We start from the raw sequence: 20452 nt of genomic DNA on the forward strand, positions 1-20452 counted from the left end.
TTTTTGTTTTTGTTTTTTAAATAGCCTGTCTGTGGCTTTAGGATTCCCAGGAGCTCAGAGGAAATCTTTCTGTATTTTTTATGGAGTGACCGACCCACTTTTGTTTGTGGTTCTATCCATAGGTTTCAAGGTGCAACTGACAACCAGTTTATTTTTATTTTTCTTTACTTGACAAGAATGAACAAAACCACAGTGATAGATGAAACATATCCTCAAGGGATTGCGATCTTAATGCATATGTACATTATGCATGAATGTATGAAAAAGAACCAAGGGGATTTTTCATAAATGAATATTTCTTTTCTAATTTTATTTTTTATTTTTTTATTTTTTAATTTTTTAAAAATATTTTTATTTATTTATTTATTTGTCAGAGAGAGGGAGAGCGAGAAAGCAAGCACAGGCAGGCAGAGGCAGAGGGAGAAGCAGGCTCCCTGCTGAGCAAGGAGCCCTATGTGGGACTCGATCCCAGGACGCTGGGACCATGACCTGAGCCGAAGGCAGCTGCTCAACCAGCTGAGCCACCCAAGCGTCCCTAATTTTATTTTTTAAAAAGATTTATTTATTTCAGGGAGAGAGATAGAGATCACAAGAGAATGTACAAGCAGGGAGGAGAGGGAGAAGCTGACTCCCAGCTGAGTAGGGAGCCCGACATGGGGCTTGATTCCAGGACCCTGAGATCATGACCAGTGCCAAAGGCAGACAATTAACTAACTTGAGCCACCCAGGTGCCCCTAAATGGATATTTCTTGAGCATCCGCTATGGACCAGACCTTCTGCACTGGGGCTACAACTTGAGGTAACTCACAGTGGGAGTGGGAGTGGGGCAAAGGGAATCTTCTAAGATAAAAGAATAGCTGAGCTGTTTTAAGAGCTGCATGGTGGAAGTTAGCAGAGGGATTAAAGGCTATGGCATTCTATGAAAAGGGGACTCTATGTGCCACATGGAGGCACAGAAAAGCATGAAGCTTTTAGGACACTACATTAAGTAGCTAGTATGACTGGAGCCCAGGCTCTATGGGGGAAGGGCAAGAGAAGAGATGCTAGGTCTTGTGTGCTGGAACAGGGAGTCTGAACTTTATCCTGGAAACTATGGGAAGTCATCAAAGGAATATTAATCAGGAGAGTGGTGTGACCAGATTTTCAATTTAGAAAGATCACACTGACTGAAATGTGGGTGGTGAAATTTAAGGAAGCTGGGGTGGAAACAGGAAGACTAATTAAGAAAGAGCAGTAATGGGGGCGCCTGGGTGGCTCAGTGGGTTAAAGCCTCTGCCTTCAGCTAAGGTCATGATCTCAGGGTCCTGGAGCCCTGCATTGCATCGGGCTCTCTGCTCAGCAGGGAGCCTGCTTCCCTTCCTCTCTCTGCCTGCCTCTCTGCCTGCTTGTGATCTCTGTCTGTCAAATAAATAAAATCTTAAAAAAAAAGAAAGAAAGAAAGCAGTAATATTCCAGACAAGAGATGAGAATGGCCCCAACTATACTAACAGCTTTGAGAATGGAGGGGTAGGCAATAGCAAATCTGTAGAGAAGGCAGAATCTGCATAACTACGGCACACAGTAAGAAATTGTAACCATTAGTTTGTATATGGGTAAAAGAAATTGTAGAAATGTTGTTTAAGATGTATTACAGTGGAAAATTTGAATACAGGTATTTGTTCTTTTAAAAGTATAAAAATTATTTAAATTCAGGACACATAAAAATCCAGGACACATTTGGTAAAAGGAAATGTGCAAAGCAAAGGAGAGAGTCTCTGGGTGGGGACTGTAATCTGAAGTCTGAGGATCCTTAAAAAGAATGCAGAGTATCCTGACTAGTGTGATAAAGCTCTATACAATGTTTACAGTTATCAATGACTATTAATATGCTAACTACAGGGATTATGTTATATAAATATATAAAATAGTAATTATAAGCAGCTTTGAGAAATGAAAAAATCTTTATTTTTTACAAAAGTTTTCATAAATGCATTTTATATTTGATAGGCATGCTATTATAACAAAGCAACTAAAAATATAATTACAGTTAAGATACTTCTATGCATATTTAAAAAGTAATTTTTAATCTCAATTTTTAAAAATTGTAAGTAGAATAAGCAATTCTTCAAAAAATATCCATTTCCTCCTGTCTCATGCAATTGTTGCAAGTGACTTAACAAGGAAAATTAATGAGTCAAATGAATGTCTAAAAGCCACTGTCACCTCAACAGAACCTTTTCAGTTTGGGACAAGGTTTAGAAATGCTTGTATTCCAGGTATTTATCTATTGCCTCTGGGTTATGACCATACATTGTTCTAACTGGAGAGTTCCTCCTTTAGGGCTTTGTCCTCCTTGAATGCTAATCTCATTCTCACTGCAGTTAGAATCATAGAAAGGACTGTGTGCATACTTGAGAAAAAAATTCAGACTATCAGGTTTGTTTTCTTTTCATGTTTATGCTTCCTTAAAATAAAAACAGGCAAGAAAATACAGCAACTTAATTCAACATATAATTTATCAATTTTATATACGATTATTCATTCTTCTTTTTTCCTGAGATATGAAGCAAGTTTGTAAGTAGTGTGTTTTCATGCAAAAAATACATTTTTCCATTGTTTACATTCATTTCATAGTATTTGGTATTCTAAATAACTATATCACCTTTGTGCTTTGTACATTTGGAAAATAGAGAATAATTCATTTTCTTTACTGCAGAAAAAATAAAAGATGATCAGTTCGTTGATGGGTAATACAGCCAAATTAAGTGGTACCTTCAAGTCGCTGAAACATTACCTGACTATAAAAGTTGCAATGCAAAGTCCTATTTTTTTTCTCATGCTTGCAGGTTTACTTAAATTTATAATGAAATTTTGACTTGCACATATGAGGGAGACATGGTATGTTTATTCCTTGGACTTGTGAGTTTGTGAATTCCTAAATGTGGAAGTAGGCCTCCACGCCAACACCTCAGTTTCTCTCCTGCCTGGAGGGGAATCACTATGCAATATAAAGATCTCTTTCATGGCAAAAGGAAAAAAAAATTGGTGTATATCTTATTTTAAATTATATACAGGATTAGTTTGCAAAATGTGAAAATTACTAATGTATATTCCTAATTATGTTACTAATTTACATTTGAATGGAAACTTGATAAAAGGCCAAACATTTAGGAATATATTTTCTGTAATTGATCTCTGTTAAACCTCTAGATTTATATCCTATCTGATGTCCACTACAAATGTGAACGTCCTAAGTATATAGCCTTTTCCCATATTCGTTAAAGAGAAATACAAAATTTTCCAACATTAAGTTGGGAAATCTGAAACAAGAGGGATTTTTTTCCATTAACATGTATTGTTTCATTTCTCCTTTATTAAAAAATTAAGTGGAATTAAACAGAGGAATAGATAAATGTACCTGCAGTATATTTAGCGCCAAAAGTTTACTTTTCTCAGCACATCTGCTGTAACCTATTTATTGGCCCAAGTGTGATGCTTTTCACACAGATCAGGAAGACTAGAAGATAACATGAAGATCTTTAAGGTGAGAAAAAGAAGAAATGCTTAAGCTGTCCATAATCAATCATATCTAACTACAGTGAGATATAAATAGAATCAGTATAAGTTTTAAATTATTTGCTTATGTTACATTGTCAAAAATCCTTTTGGAAACAAAAGACAACTATGAAATTTTGGTTGAGTGGAAAGACAATGGGAAGCAGCTTCATTTTCTTCAGATGTGAAGCTACTTGTCTTATTTAAAATAGTATGACTATCTAATTCAGGTAATGATTTTTCTCTTTCAATTAGTTGAACATATTAAATATAAAAAATTAATGCTATATGGATATAGCCTTGGACATTTTAAGAATTTGTTTTTTCAGAACTGCCTTGAAAAGTCAGTATGCACTGAACTAGCTCATATACTAAAAGTCATATTTGTAAGTGTAAGTAAAGGGTCTGCAGAAAAAATCTACCAAAGGAATATGTAAAAATTGGGTAAATGCATCATATAAAGGTGTGATCCACTTTTGCCAAGACTGAAATATGTTATAATCACTGATACAGATTCATCCAGTAGTCCTATGCGATAATGCTTTTTTTTTTTTTTTTTTTTTTTAACCAATAGCATTTATTTATAGCTTGGATTTGCTCCAGCAGAGAGGAACTTCTGGACTGTGAGCACTACACCTCCATGTCTGCTTGCAGAGTCCTGTCTCTACAGAAGAAAATACTTGCCTAGGGATGGTTCCTTGAGCAGATGCACAGTCTGTAGCTTGGAACTTAACTGCTATCCATGCTGGCTTTAATTATATGAGATTGTCGGCACTCAGGTGCAAGAAGTATCTAAACACATGATGCAAGAAAGGAGGTTTCCACGGTTAAGCTTAGAAGCATTTAAGGATTTTATGAATGGAATTATGCCCTATGAGATATTTATCTATGATGGACTTAAAAGTCTTCTATGGGTATTTTGAAGAAGTTCTTCAAAATTAAGTTGTTGAAACCTGTTTTCTTTGGAAATAACATTCCCTCCTCCCCTTGTTCAGGATCATAGCCATATTGGGTTTCCCAGGCCTGGCATGGACATATTGAGAATGGAAGGCCTGAAGAACCCAGCAAGGAACATAGGGACATTAATTGCTGTCTATCCTGAGAAATAATTCTGAGTTTCTTTTCCCAAGTCTTCCCCAAAGGTCCATTCATTGCGCAATCAGTCAACAGAGATCTTTTAGAATTCACTTGTACGAAGTCCACGGATATATACATATTATCCTTGAAGTCTTTGTACATTTTTTTTCTAGGTAGTTCCTGAAATTTTAATGAGTTTAATGAGAAAATGTATTGAAAGATCTTTGTAAAATGTTATATAAATATAACATTTGTTTCAAGAATATCTGAATTTGCATTTTTCATGAATAAAAGTAAAAATGAGAGGGAAAACTTGATTACATCAATAAGAATTGTCATGTATAAAGACTGTGAAGTTATGCAGAATGTGCATTATGTTTTGTTTTAGCATGATTCTGTACACATAGTTTTAATGTTTTAAGTGATTTAACTGTGATTTTGACAATCAGTTATTGAATGAGGTAGTCCACATTGTCTAGAAATTTGCTGTATCTGGTTACTATCTGGTTACTATTCCACAAATAATTAAGTACAGTATATCAGTTATGTTTTTCCTTTATGTTTAATAGTTCTGTGAACATTGAGAATATATTACTTTTAGTGGTACACAGTCCTTGAGAAAAGTCTTGATTTTTACATTGCCATCTGTGATATTTTTAGCAGCTTGTTACAATATCATTTTAATAAAAATAAAGTGTACTCAGTGATGATAGAGAAAATATTGTTAAAGACCTCTTGAGACAGGAAAAGGCTCAATCATAAGCTCACGTGCTTATTCATTTTCAGCTGCATCATTCTGATTCATTACTTTCAAGAGTAACTACAGTATTGCTACACAGTCCATTATACTGAGAAGAACTTTCCTGGAACTTCACATGGAGATTGAGTAAAGCTCTTCTATTTGTTTTTTGAAGTACTCTCTCAGCTCAGGTCTCTTAGCCTTTAGTGTTGGTGTCAGCAAGCCATTCTGAACTGAGAACATGTCAGAGTGGATGTGAATGGCTTTAACCTAAAAACCAAATGCAGAATATGTCTTTATCAGGAATACAACATAGCATTTATAGCACACATGATAAAAGTAAACAACATATAAGGATATATTGATACAGAAACACTGTACTCATTTAAAAGTCAAAATTACGTTAAATAAACATTTCAGCCTATTTAACATGTCTGCAAGCCAACTTTTCCCCTTCCTATTTCTTCATTTAACCAGTTAACAGAAATGAACCGGCTGCTTTTTCTGTGCCAGGCACTGAGGATGCAAAGAAGACTCATGAGTGCCCTTGCCCACAGCGGGTGCCTACTAGCACCCAGCAGAGCAGGCATAGAACAGTGATCAGTGAGGTACACATAGAGTGACAGGTGCCGAACACAGTTATGGTAGGGGAGAAGAAGGAGCCATGGGGAAGCCTTCCCAAATTCAGTGAGTGTTAAAGAATGAGTAAGAGTTAACCAGCAAAGCGGGGAGAGGTGGGTGGTATAGGGCATTCTAGGCGGAGGCAACCACAAGAACAAAGCTATGGGAGTGAGAAAGGAAATCCAAGGGGTTTCTGGTTGTAGTTACATGAAGTAGGAGGGAAAGGGGATAAGGGATAGAGCTGAAGTGGTAGTGATGTGACGGTTGACAGAGGAGCTCCAATTTTAGTCTGGAGTCAGTGGGAAGGCACTGAAAGTTCTTATACAGGGCAGTGATATGGCTGAATACACATTTCAGAAAGATACACATTTTAGAGAGATCTGTCCAAGAGAAATGTGAAATGTGAGAACTGTTTTTGAAAACATTACGATAAGATACAGGGAAACCGGGGAGCCTGGGTGACTTAGTGGGTTAAAGCCTCTACCTTCAGCTCAGGTCATGATCTCAGTGTCCTGGGATCTAGCCGCACATCAGGCTCTCTGCTTAGCGGGGAGCCTGCTTCCTCCTCTCTGCCTGCCTCTCTGCCTACTTGTGATCTCTGTCTGTCAAATAAATAAATAAAATCTTAAAAAAAAAAAAAGATACAGGGAAACCAATCGGAAGAATCTGGCCAATCCATGGGAGACAAGATAAGGACCTACCTATACTTAGAGCAGTGGCACAGACAGACACAGTAAGCAGTTCTAAGAACCATTCAGTGGGCAAGAGGTAGTAAAGAGGGAGGGCAGCCTCCAGGACTCCCGGGGTTCTGATCTGGATGGATATATAGATGGTACTGCAATTCATGAGAGGAATATAAAATCTTGGTAGGACATGATGAGTCTATGTTTAAAAAAAAAAAAAAAAAAGGCCCTGCCATGGCTTTTATCACAGCTACTGGGAGGAGGCATGAAGGGATCAGGCATAGCAGTACACACTTCCTATTTCTATGAGACAGATCTTAGGGCCCCTCATGCAAAATCCCTTTGCAAAATGCTGAAATGAGGACCAGAGATAGAAATTAACTAGGAGGACCTGGGCAGACTCCTCCCACATGAGGCTCCATCTGAAAAGGTCATTCATTGATAATCCCTTGAGAATCTTATGATCTGGGCTTGAGTTTAATCCTTGAGTGATACTGCCTCCAAGAAATTGTGTCCTAACAGCTGGGTCTAAATTAAATGATTTTGTTGAGATAACAGACCCGGATCATTAAATAGCAAACAGGGTTATGAATTGTTGCAATAGACATTTTAATAACAATTTCTATTACACTTCTGAAAAATAAAAGTCACAGAAAAATAAAAATCACAATGTGACTACAAATACCATTTGCTAAACATAAATGTCATTTGTCTTTACATGTATATTATTTGAAGTCCAAAATGCAATTTTGAAACTGAAACAACAAACCTTTTTCAGAATCTTCTGGCAGAAAAGTCTAGGTAGCAGCAGTAAGAAGTGCAGCAAATCCTAACTACTCCCTAGGTATGTACAGGTGACCTTTGAACAACAATGGAGTTGTGCGGAGCAAGTGAAAATTTGTGTGTAAATTTTGACTCTCCCAGAACTTAACTATTAATAGCCAACAGTTGACTGGATGCTTTACTGATAACATAACTAGTTGATTAATACATAATTTGTATGTTATACGTATGATATACTGTATTCTTATAATAAAGCAAGCTAGAGAAAAGAAAATGTTAGAAAGAAAATCTTAAGGAAAAAAAGAACATCATAAAGAAGAGAAAATATATTTACAGTACTATACTGATTTTATAGGAAGGGAAAAAAGCCATGTCTAAGTGACCCCTTCAGTTCAAATTTGCATTGTTTAATAGTCAACTGTCACAGACACTTGGAAAATTAACTCAAAATGTGTTAAATACACATATACATTCATCTGTTGTTTTGTGTAATTGATATTTATTGAGCAACTCCTTTGTATCAGGTATGTGTCAGGCATTAGGGATACAAAGAATAACAGGACACGGTCCCTGCCCACATCAATTTATAATCTAATGACAGATGCTGCTATATTACGTAGTGACAGTATTATATTGCTACTACAGGGACAAGCACAGGGAAGGTCACCATTCTCAGGCAGAATCAGTTGCTTTCATAATACCCAGTCCTGACTTCTTCCATGCTGATAAAACCTTGATTTGGTTTGGGGCCAAAATGTTCTATGCCAACCATGACAAATCACCTTTCCTGGTTTCCCAGCCACTGCAGCTAGGGGACAGTCATGAGATCTATTTTTGGCTAGTGAGAAGGGAAAAGTTTTTGCTTTTGTAGTAAAAGGTTCAGACATAGCTATCTCTACCCACTCTCTTTTTTTCCTTCTTTGAATATGGACAATGTCCAAAGTTATAGTGGCCACCTTGTGATAAGCCAACATACTAAGAATGGAGAGTGGAAAGACTGGCAGAGCCTAGGTCTTTGAGGACCTGTACCTTCCTTGGACTGCCTATCATTGCACTTCTTATGCGAGAAAAAACACAAAACACATCCAAGTGTTTAAGACATTGTGGCTTTTCTGTTAGAGCTGAATGCAGTTCTGATACAGCACCCATCCCAGGCTTGGGGAGGGTTCATTGAAAAGAGATGCCAGAGTGGACCTTGAAGGATAAAGTCAGCTTTAGCCCATTGAAGACAGCAAGGGGAAGGAGCAGTGGTTGCTAGATGGCCCAAGGAGAGGAGGGTGCTCTAGGTAGAAGTCATATGTGCCAAAGCACATTTGGAGCACTCTATGTGTAGACTGAAGCATATGGTACCGTTGGAGAATAAAGCTATTTGGGGCTGGAGAGATACCCTGGGGGCAAGTTATAAAGGATTAAGATGCCAAAGCAGAGAGTTTGGACATAATTCTTTCAATAATTCTTAAGCAGTGAGAGACAGAATGGCTCTTTGGAAAAACCACTGTGCTAAGGATGGACTGAAGTGAGGTTAAAGTGGAAATGGCAAGACCAGCCAAGAGACAAGACCGAGGGTGACCTGGACTCTAAAAGTTGGCTCTGGAGATAGAAATAGATTGGGGGATAGAAAGGATAGGACTTATAATTTGCTTGGGTAAGTGGTAGAGAAAGAGAGATATTAAGAATGGCTCTAGGTTTCTGCTTGAGAAGAAAAACTGGAGGAGCAGGAAGATTCTTTGGAGGAGGGAAGATCAAGTATTTGTGTTAAAGTCTGAAATGATTCTGAGACAACCAAGTGGTTACTACTGGATATATTAGTATCAGTATGCAGGACAGAGCAACAGCCTGGGCTTGAGATAGAGGAGTGACTTGATGAGTAGAAAGGTACTGGAGTGTGGGTTACAAACACCAGGAGGACAAGAATGAGAGGTCACTCTGTCAGATGCTACTGTCATAGAAGAACTGTTCATAAAATCAATGGAAACAATCAGGAAATGACTTATTTCAAAAATCAATATTTGTACCACCTCACACATATTTAGGATGACTATTATCCAAAAAAACAGAAAACAACAAGTGTTGGTGAGGATGTGGAGAAAGCTAAACCCTTGGGCACTGTTGGCAGGAATGTAAAATGGTGCAGTCACTGTGGAAAACAATACAGCAGTTCCTCAAAAAATTAAAAATAGAACTACCACATTACCCAACAATTGCACTTCTGGGTTGATATCCAAAAGAACCGAAAGCAAGATCTGGAGAAAAGATACTTGTACAATCATGTTCATAGCAACATGGTTCATAGTAGTCAAGACATGGAAGCAATCAAATGTCCACTGACAGATGGATAAGCAAAATGTGCTTATATACATACAGTGGAATATTACTTGCTGTAAAAGGGAAGGAAGTTCTGACATGTGCTACAACATGGATGAAGCTTGAGGACATTATGCTAAGTGAAATAAGCCCGTCACAAAAAGATAAATATGGCATGATTCTACTGATATGAAGTACTTAGAGTAACCCAAATCATAGAGACAGAGAGTAAACTGGTGGTTGCCAGAGGCTGGGGGTGGGGTGGGGGGATGGGAGTTATTGTTTAATGGGGATGGAGTTTCACATTTACAAGATGAGAAGACTTATGGAGATGGAGGGTGGTGGTGATTGCACAACATTACAAACACGTCTAATGCTACTAGACTGTACACTTAAAAATGGGTAAGAGGTAAATTTTATGTGCATATTACCACAATAAAAAAATGAGAAAAAATTAGCATATGCAAATTAGTTTCAAAATGTTCAGCATGTCAGTGATTGTCTTCAAAACCTCTAATGTTAATAGTCTTGTGTCCTGGGAGGTGGGCCTTTTGAGATGGCCAAGAATTCTTTGCTCTGAAAACTTGGCATTATTCAGATCAAAAAATCAATATACAAAGAAGATCCCTAAAACAGCTAGCTATATTCCCAACTTCCTAAAAGTCCACAAGGAAAAATCCTAACCAATTCTTAAAATTCTAACAAATTTTTTAAACCCATGCTTGTAATTTAAAAATGTGAAAGCTTTCAAATGAGCACACATTAATAAATCAGATTCACTTTGTCTCTTAGACATTTGTCCAAATGAAGGATTCACTTTTGCTACAGAAAAAACAGCATTTTAAGGATTCGAGTGTGTAGGGGAGAGGTGAAGAGAGAACATTAGGCTAAAACCAGAACTAGCATTATAGTTAGCTGCCTCAACTTTACTTTACTCACAAAGGATTTCTGCTTGGATATCTGATATAAATAGATGGAAATCTGAGGTTCTTAGCTAAAAGGGGCATTGTCAAATGTTTCAAAATTAGGTAAGGTTCTTGTAAAAAATGTCTTGCTTGGAAACTCCCTCACTGTTCTTGATGTTCAAATAAGCAAGGATTTGGTAAGGAATAGGCTGCCATTTTTGTACCCTCTGGAATATATATTTTTTTAATTTTTCTTTATTAAACATTAACCATTCTAGAGGACCCAAAATTCACTGGAAACAGGTCCCAAGGGAGATATTTTCAGACAGAGTGCACTGAAAAGCAGGGGTTCTGTGGAGGCCCCTGGTGGGGGTGCTGTGGTGGGGGAGGCAGGTATATATAAGTGGGGGTGGGGTGAGGTTGGTGAGAAGCAGAGGTGTGCGGAGGTGGGGTGGAGGAGGGATGAAGTGAGGTGCTTGGGTTGGGGAGCAGGGGGAGAGAGGTTCTGGTTCCAGCCCCAACCCCACCAGGGCAGCACTGCTCCAATGCTTGGTGCAAGCTCGACTTTTCAGATAAGATTCCATCTAAGCTCTGGTGCTTAAAGAAGTTTGGAAATCACCACTTGACAACAAAAGTAATTAGCCTGAAGAAATGAACACAATCTGAGTCAAACTTAATCTTAGATTCTGCAAATTAATTTATTATCTCATGTTTATGTAAGGTCATAAAATGAAAAGCTGAAAATAGTGCTAATTTCCTTAATTTTTTCCCCCCTAAAGTTCTCTTCTGATAAAAATGGTACCACATAAAGACTTCCAGGAAGTGCAAAAGCCAACCTTCTTTTGTAAATGAAATTAATAATGTAATTTTAAAAGGAGAAGCAGAAGCCAAGATACAATATCTGCAGCCTGGGTTTCAGCTCATCTGAGCCCCTCACAGCCTGTGGAGAACATGATGAAATTGGAACTAGAGTGTATGTTCAGTGCAGAGCTTGGGGTGAGCACCTTTGAAAATCTAGCAGTGACACACAGAAGCTACAAACGATAAAGTACAGGGAAGATGAATTTCATAGGGAGAGCTATGGAATGCTATTTAGATGCTAAATAGACTAGAAAAGAAAACGTTATGATCTCAGGAACAAAGGACTGAACCAGCAGGTAGATGTCACAGCAAGCCTAAGGGCTGACGGGGGCATCAGCAGTTCAGTGTGGCTCACTACAAAATAGTTTCTGCTTGCAGACAGGGAGTAGCACTAAATACCGCCTTGCAGGAAGCCAAGGCATAGGGCGCCTTTAACTCCCTTAGTGAGTGGCTGAGAGTGGCTCTGCCGCCTGGCTGCAGGGCCCTGTATCAGGCTGACCTACAGCTCTGGGTCTGTTTGAATTCTTCCATGAAAATACCTATACACTCTCTGATATGAGGAATTTGAGAGGCAGGGCGGGGGAGTCATGGGAGGCAGGGAGGGGAAAAAATGAAACAAGATGGGACAGGGGAGGCAGACAAACCATAAGAGACTCTTAATCTCAGGAAACAAACTGAGGGTTGCTGGGGGTAGAAGGGGAGGGATGGGGTGGCTGGATGATGGACATTGGAGAAGGTATGTGCTACGGTGAGTGCTGTGAATTGTGTAAGACTGACGATTCACAGACCTGTACTCCTGAAGCAAATAATACATTATGTGTTAATTTAAAAAAAAAAGAAAGAAAGAAAATACCTATACAAACTGCCTGAGTGAATAAAAGTCCAGTCAGTAAGTAGGGGAAAAAAATGGATCAAACCAGTACTTTAACTAACACTAAGCTCAACTGTAGGTCCCAAACTTAGTTGTTTTTTTAAAGAAGGAAACCAATGTTAAAACCAATTTTCATTTTCTATAATTACGTATTTTCTAATAAGACCAAACTATCGATTTGTGGGGGTAAAAAGGAATGAGAATCTTTATTCTCCCTTCGGGCCTAACACAATGTGAAACTCGTTTTCTAATTTGTAATAAGCAAAGCAATTTTTAAAGATTTATCAATTTATTTGATAGAGTGTGTGCGCATGCATACACACGTGAGTGGGGGGAGGGACACAGGGAGAGGGAGAGAACCCCAACCAGACTCCTGCTGAGTGCAGGGCTTGATCCCAGGACCCTGAGATCATGACTTGGGCCAAAATCAAGAGTCAGCTGCTCAACTGACTGAGCCATTCAGGCGCCCCAATAAGCAAAATTTTTGTTAAGGAAGGAAATGCTAATGTTAGCTTCCTTTCTGAAACTATACTCTTGCCACTGAAAAGTGATTCCAAAGGGATTTTTTTTTTTTTTAGTTTAGAAATACTGTAACTTTTGTATATTGTATTGAGTTAAAATACCTCAAAAGTGTCAATTTATGCTAACTCATTACAGCACAAAACTTTTCATAATTCTGAAGAAACGTGGTATTTTAAATTTTCAATGGTATTACTAAATCAAACCCATAATGTTGCTTGGAGATAATAAACACAGAGTGAATAATTTCGGACTGAAGAGATAAAGTAAAAACAAAACGCACTGTAATTAGGCAAATGCTCTATTCATGTCTTTCTTTTTTTTTTTTTCATTTCTGATTTAAAGGCAAATTGGTTAGGTAAGCATTCAGTTTAGTGACAGGAAACACAATAATATATTTTGGTGAGAGTTTCACATCAGAATATGAAAAATCTATCAAGTGTCAAAGTTCACTTGTTATTGTCTCTACAAACTAATAAGGCATATAAATGTCAAGAAAACGGTTAAATCATGGCTAAGTATGCTCAAAAACTTCCTGGGTACCTAAACATTTTAATTATCGATAGAGTGATTTTTTTTTTATTTTTTAAAGATTTTATTTATTTATTTGACAGGCAGAGATTACAAGTAGGCCGAGAAGCAAGCAGAGAGAGTGGAGGAAGCAGGCTCCCTGTCGAGCAGAGAGCCCGACGCGGGGCTCGATCCCAGGGTCCTGGGATCATGACCTGAGCTGAAGGCAGAGGCTTTAACCCTCTGAGCCACCCAGGTGCCCCAATAGAGTGATTTTAAATGCTTCCTATCTATTCCTTAAAATATATCTTCCAAAGATCTCCATAAAGAAATAATGATTGGCCTCATTCTAAGAAATTGTCTGTTTCTGGAAATTAAATTACATTAATTTTTTATCTAATTCAAATGTTAATTCAGATCAACCCTGCCCAGTGAGCCTGAACTCTTAAAGCTTTTGGTGAATGATTTAAGCCTTGTAGGCTTGTATATCTATTTGTGTTTGCGTGGTCTTAAAAAAAAAAACTAGTATTAAGTCTTAACTGATGACTCATTTTTGAGGAAAAGGGAAAAGGACAAGCTGACAGTGGACTGTGGGTTAACTTAAATGATTTACATTGATCTCTGGAGCACAACTGGGAGCACACCATCCTCAGGCAGGAGGCCTGGTTTTCACTCTCCAGTAGTCAGCTGAGGGCATGCGCTGCTTATTGGTAGAGGATGCACAGACCAACAAAAAGGAAAAGGAGAACAGAGAAAATGAAGTGGTGACACCCTTGGCGTTAAAGCTCAGGTCTTTGGGATTCCCACATGACTTCCCTGTATTTGAGGTTACCATGGTGAAGGCAGATTAAGAGCAGAAACTAGGGGTGCCTGGATGGCTCAGTGGGTTAAAGCCTCTGCCTTCGGCTCAGGTCATGATCCCAGGGGTCCTGGGATCGAGCCCTACATCGGGCTCTCTCCTCTGCAGGGAGCCTGCTTCCTCCACCCTCTCTCTCTGCCTGCCTCTCTGCCTACTTGTGATCTCTGTCTGTCAAATAAATAAATAAAATCTTAAAAAAAAAAAAAAAAAAGAGCAGAAACTACTTAAGTGGTATGGGAAGACAAGAATACCTCTCTTCTCAGGGTGCCTGGGTGGCTCAGTAGGTTAAGCCTCTGCCTTCGGCTCAGATCATGATCTCAGGGTCCTGGGATCGAGCCCTGCATTAGGCTCTGCTCAGCAGGGAGCCTGCGGCTTCTCTCTCTCTGCCTGCCTCTCTGCCTACTTCTGATCTCTCTGTCAAATAAATAAATAAAATCTTAAAAAAAAAAAAGAATACCTCTCCTCTCAGTAAGGGTCTAATGTGAGCAATGGTCAACACCTGAAACTTCACCAACCGTCCCCTTTCAGCGTAATATTTAGAGGTGATGGATGGTCTTTTGCTTAGCATCCAAATGCTAAGATTCTCCATGTGCTGGGGCAGATCATGCCGCCCAAACCCAGCAGGGGGCGTGCCAGCCTCGGGAATAGCAAGGTAGTGGCAGGAACCAATCAGCTTAAAGCAATGCCCTCAGAGCCCCTGTAGCTCCCTATTCAGAGGAAGACGCAGGCCCAGAACAAAGGGGTCTTGGACCACTCATTTGTGTTCCCTGCTCTACGTCATCATGTGATCCAGTCACACAGAAACCATTAATGGAAGGGCAATGAAATCAGTTCTAGCAAATTTAGAATTTTAAATAATGATGTCAGAAATGAACTTTCATTCAGAAAGAGAAATATAACTTGACTGAATCCCTCTGACTTTGTAATTTTTTAAAATGAAGATTTAATTCATCCAAGCCTTTTTTTTTTTTTTTTTTTTTTTTGCCTTAGATGCTGAGAGATGAGGGTAAAGCCCTGTTTCTCAAACTAGATTTATATAAAGATCTATTTCAAGGAAAATAATTCTGAAACTGTGTTTAGATTCCATCAGTTTGAAACTTAAGAAATTAAAGTCTGACTCTGTGGACGAGGTTTCTAATCATAAATACCTGCTACAAGAGTTTTTACATTTGAAACTGGTTTAAAAATGTTTTCAGGTTATCATCAAAATAAACATACAAAATTTAAAATTCTCATAAACCCTGCAGATCCCTAACACTAACACTGTATTTGGAAGCCCTATTGGAGAAACACAATTTTATTACAAATGATTATGTTAAAGACAGGCAGGAAATTTTTTTTTAAATCAGAGTGTGTCTATTTCTCTATTTGAATAATTTTTCTTTTTGAATTTTTGACTAAAGAGGATGTATAAATGGTGTAGATAAGTAGGATCAAGGGCGCTTCTGAACTCAGTTACAATAAGAACCCCAAACTTGCAAAGAGAAAGGGTCTGAGAGGACCGCTTGCTGTGTCATCTCCTAACACTTTCTGTGTTTCTTCCTCTTTGTGGTAGACACGGGGGGCGGAGAGATCACTGGCCCGAGGAACATGACCTTTCCGATGTCCTAGCAAGTCAGCTTGCCTGCTGTAGCCAAGAAGATAGTCCCCATAAAAATAAAAATAAGAGAGGACTCTGGTCTTGAGTACTGCAAGCAGGCTGGAGACAGGCCAAGCATGTGCACACACGCTCTGCTGTGTGACAGCAAGGTAATATTTCAGCGTTAGGAACGTCTGTGATTATGAGGACAGCAAGCACGGTCTCACTTGACATACGACCTATTTTAGCGCAGAACGAAGGCTGCTACAAGTTGGCTTGGAACAGGCCTTCAGGGGTCTTGTCAGTACGCAGCCTGGCCGAGGGCAGCAGCATATGGGGGTGGAGAATCTAGGTCAGGATCACCATGGCTGAGTTTAATTTTCAGCACTGCATGAAGGGTTGTAACAAGTATGGGGAAGGTAATATTTACCTGTTCGAACGAATGGAGTCCACTCTGTTTTCCCAACCTCACCATATCTTCCAAAATGGCTTTTTTCAGCTCCTGAATTGGACCATAGAGAAAAAAATGACAAGGCAAAAACACATTTCAAAATGGAGGTAGAGGAAACAGTGAGTCTTCAGCAAAGTACGACTGGTGGTTGTGCCAACCCCCACCTCTGCCCCTCTCCTGGGGCTGACACTCCCAGGCAGCACAGAGTCACCACCTCTCATCAGGCAAGTAAGTGCCAGGCATGAACAAAGGAGTGACCAGGAAGAGGCTAAGGGACCACTCCATTTTTTAAAGCGGTTCTCTGGTCAGCCCAGTGAGTCCCAGGAACCCTGTCTCTCCCAGAAGGGCCCAGGATCCAGTGAGAGTGCTCGGGACCATGGGTGCTGCTGAACATGGACCATGTGCCTGGACGAGGTGATGTTGAGCTAGAACAGCAATCCTTCCAGAGGACTCTACCCATGCCTGAGAAGTTTCGGGCAGATGGCAATGGCTAAAGCTCTAAGCAGGAAGAAGGGAGTCTATTTTTTTTTGTCAACTCCATGACTATCTGAGTCCAGTACATACAAAAGCCACCTCACATTTGGAAAGAGCAAGGCCAGTGAGTCAGAAGGCCTATACTCACACCTGATAATACTCTAACCAGCGGTGTCAGCTGTGTGGCCTTGGGTCAGCCACCTCCCTCTCTGGACCCAACTGTGAGCTGCCGGACAGCAGGGCTGGACAAGCTTTCTGTGACGTCTTCCTCCAATAGTTCAATAGTCTATCAAACTTTCTAAGAAGAAATCTGCATTCCTCCAACCACAGTAACAAAAAGATGAACCTCTGGTTTAAGATTTCTACCACTTATAAAATAAAGTTAGAAATGTCCCTATAGGTTCAAATTCCACTGGTCTACTGCGTTTCTGCCTTCCCGTTACCCAGTAGCATCGGGAGGTCCAGCAACCAAGGTACAGACCTTATTTGCACAGAGCTCTGCGTATGACCCTTCAATTCCTCTCTTCTGGGCCCAAGAGGGCATGACTTCAGGGTCTGGCACAACAATACCCACCAAAAAGGCCTGCAATCCCAACCAAAGGAAAACACAGTCAGACAAAAGCTTTCAAAGTGGTTATTTGTGGTCCAGCATTAAAAATAATCTCCTGGTATTCTCAGATTCCACTTTCTTCTAAAAATAAGTATATGCTTATGTTATGAAACATTTCCACCAATATAGCACACATTCTTGACTGTTTATTTTCCGATATATTTCCTTAACTTTGTTAACAATTAATAAAGGGTAAACTTAAGGATATTAAGAATCAGTAAAGTTTAATTCTCATGCCAATCCCATGAGTACACCTTTAAGATGTCAGTCAAACAATTCTATGAACCCAAACACATATATTTCTCAAGGTTTCCCAAATCATTTTGAAATTGTTTTATTAATATGGCACCCATTCATGAAGAACTCCATTTTAAGGTTTTAAAGGATTTTCTTTAAAATAAATTAATAATATTTGCCTAATGAATCCAATGACAGCACAAAATATATTCACAGTAATCTTTCTGACTTCAAGTCTAAATGATGTTGAAGGCAGAATAAACATAAATCCTCTCTAATAATTTAATCCTAACTATGTTAACATATTAGCCTAATATATTAGCCATATATACAGAGAGGGAGAGCTATATTATCAACAGTACCGTTATTTATAATACTGTATCTATTTATCTGTAGACCTCATCTGCATTTTTAAGATTAAAGAGCAGAAGAAACCCTGAATCTGGCTTTAGCATCTTATCTCAATATCCCTCTTGGAAGTAGGTGGAGCCTAAGTTAAAAGCAGTGGGAATGTTCCTTACCACTACTTCAAGCAACTTTTTCACCTAATCACAGTTTATCAAACTCTACAAGTGAGATTTCTCCTTCAAAAGGAATTTTCTCTCACAATCTAATATGCAGAATACCAGTGTCTGATTGGAAATCCATGTTTACCACAACAGCCAAATACCAAATACTCAGGAAGTTATTCCCAAATAACTCCAGATTTTTCAGCAGGCCCAGTATGCGTGAGAGGGCTGAAGCACGGGAGACTCACCTTTAAGCTGTCCCCGTGGACATAGATTTGTGCCACAGGCTCACTCCGGATATAGATGTTCTCAATCTTCTCAGGCGCCACATACTCTCCCTGAGCAAGTTTAAATATGTGTTTCTTCCGATCAATAACTTTAAGAGTCCCTGCCTGTGGAGTTGGACAAACTGCTTCAGGAAAAGATAGCATTCTTGAATCTAAACCCCCCACTCATCAGTGCCATAGTGCCTCACCCCTGCCCTGTCCCCCCTGCAAACCCCAATGGATCTGGGCCTCTGCCTGAGGCCTCTGCCATTACACAGCCCCCTTGTGGCTAGAGAGGGCCACCACAAACCACAAACCACGGGTTGATGGCCCTAGAGATCTGCTAGACGCTGAGTGCCCACTGTCCTTTCCCCTCAGCACTTACCCCGCCTCCCACTCCCCACTCTCATACCCGCCACCCTCATGCCCAGCAACCAGGTGTCGTCCTTCTCAGAAGGCCTGCCTACCTTCCCCTCTCACCCAAACTGCCTCTTTTCTCACCACCATCTTCAAATTCACTCCCTTGAATGATGCTTAGGCCTTTCTGCCCAGCTACTGCCTCTGCTCCCAAAGAGTGGCCTCTCCATCCCCCAGCAAACAGCAGACCTTGGCAGAGGTCCCAGGGGACTCCTCCCTGACAGACCAGATGGAATGCAGAGTTGTCACCTTCTGACTGGATTTCTGCATATCCTCTGTCCCTCCTCCATCTGTTTAATTGGCCAAAGCAGAGCAAAGTTTCCAGAAAAGAAAAAACGAGCAGGCCCTGTTTCATTCAAAACCCGGGCTGGACCTTAGGTGCTTTCTATAACTGGCTTCTTTGACCCTCATGGTACCTCCTGAGTGGGGCATCATCACCTCCATTCCACAGATGAGGAAAATGAGGATTAGAGAATTTGGTTGATTTCTCAAAAGCCACACAGCTAGGACGCAGGGGAACCAGGATTTGAATTAGGTCTTTCTGGATCAGAAGTTTGTACCTTGTCCTTAATCTACCTAATACTCTTTCAAAACATTAATAATTTTAAAAAATGGACACCTACAGACCACCTGTCCACTGTCCTGGGCTCCTAGTGTATACACAGCTCTAGGTCTCCACATGAATTACTTTACTTGCTTCTCCTACCATCCTGCAAGGGTGGTTGGTTCCATCCAACTTACAGGGAATCAGTACTAGATTCAAGGTTCTGTGGAACTTCAAGCTTTTACCAATTTTGAGGCCCTCCCCCTTTAAGAAAAATAATATAAAATGAAGTGCTGGGGCTTGGACAGGGCCTGTGCAAGTGAGGGGCTCTGAGCCTAGGCTTCCTCAGCGGAGGGAATGATGCACGCTCTGCCAGCCTGCAGGCCCTGTTGCTTCCCCAGCCTCTCCCCTCCACACCTAGGGGACCTCAGGGAGAACTGCCTACCTCACACCTCTCGTGTCTCTCTACTTAGCATGTGCTATCACTCCTGCCCTGAACATCCTCTCCACCCTCTCCTCTCTCCTTGGAACAGGACTCACATCCTGAGACTCCCAGAGGCGCCCGTCAGCCCCTGCCTCTCCCCAGGTGAGCGTGGCCCTTCACTTATGCCCATCACATTACATACCATATTGGCATCTCTTTCCTGAGCAGAGTCCCTGGCCCTGGGCACACACTGGGGGTGCATCTGTGTCTGCTATGGGAAAGGGCTTCTCAGGGAAGGACACAGATTCAAGGCCGGGGCGAATCAGCTCACCAGCCTACAGGGCCACCAGATGGTTCAGCACCCTTCACATGCCTGAGAAACACTACATTTTACAGCATCTACCCTAAACCTTAGCAACTTCACAAAGACACAGGGGACATTCCTGAGGTGGGCTGTATCAGGCCAGGGGCTCTTGGTTCCAGCAACAGAGCCATTTTCTGGTCATAGTTTTTAATCTAAGCATATCCTGTGTGCCAGGCCTTGTGTCAACCGCTTTACAGGTATAACTTCTTTTATTCCTCAAAACCACCATAGAGGCAATCAGTGTTATTAGCCCCCATTTTACAAATGACAGAGTGAGGCACAATAACCGGGTCTGGTTAAAAGTCGGGGGC

The 20452-nt window shown here is 40.2% G+C and overlaps 1 protein-coding gene across 5 annotated transcripts in view; it reads right to left on the reverse strand.

The window, feature by feature from the left end:
• Positions 1–2416: 2416 nt before the first annotated feature.
• The window catches only part of ACSL6 (acyl-CoA synthetase long chain family member 6), a 60783-nt gene continuing 42747 nt past the window's right edge, over positions 2417–20452 (reverse strand). For all 5 annotated transcript variants that reach the window (XM_032837558.1, XM_032837557.1, XM_032837559.1 and 2 more), the window contains 4 exons: positions 18375–18518; positions 17252–17353; positions 16276–16347; positions 2417–5620 (listed from right to left, as the gene is read on the reverse strand). In XM_032837558.1, coding sequence (XP_032693449.1) covers positions 5483–5620; positions 16276–16347; positions 17252–17353; positions 18375–18518 — 456 coding nt within the window. In that variant the 3' untranslated portion in view covers positions 2417–5482. The remainder of the gene's footprint in view (positions 5621–16275; positions 16348–17251; positions 17354–18374; positions 18519–20452) is intronic.

Source organism: Lontra canadensis, unplaced genomic scaffold, assembly GCF_010015895.1.
Source record: "Lontra canadensis isolate GAN:19392208 unplaced genomic scaffold, GSC_riverotter_1.0 scaffold99, whole genome shotgun sequence".
NCBI classification, from domain to species: domain Eukaryota; kingdom Metazoa; phylum Chordata; class Mammalia; order Carnivora; family Mustelidae; genus Lontra; species Lontra canadensis.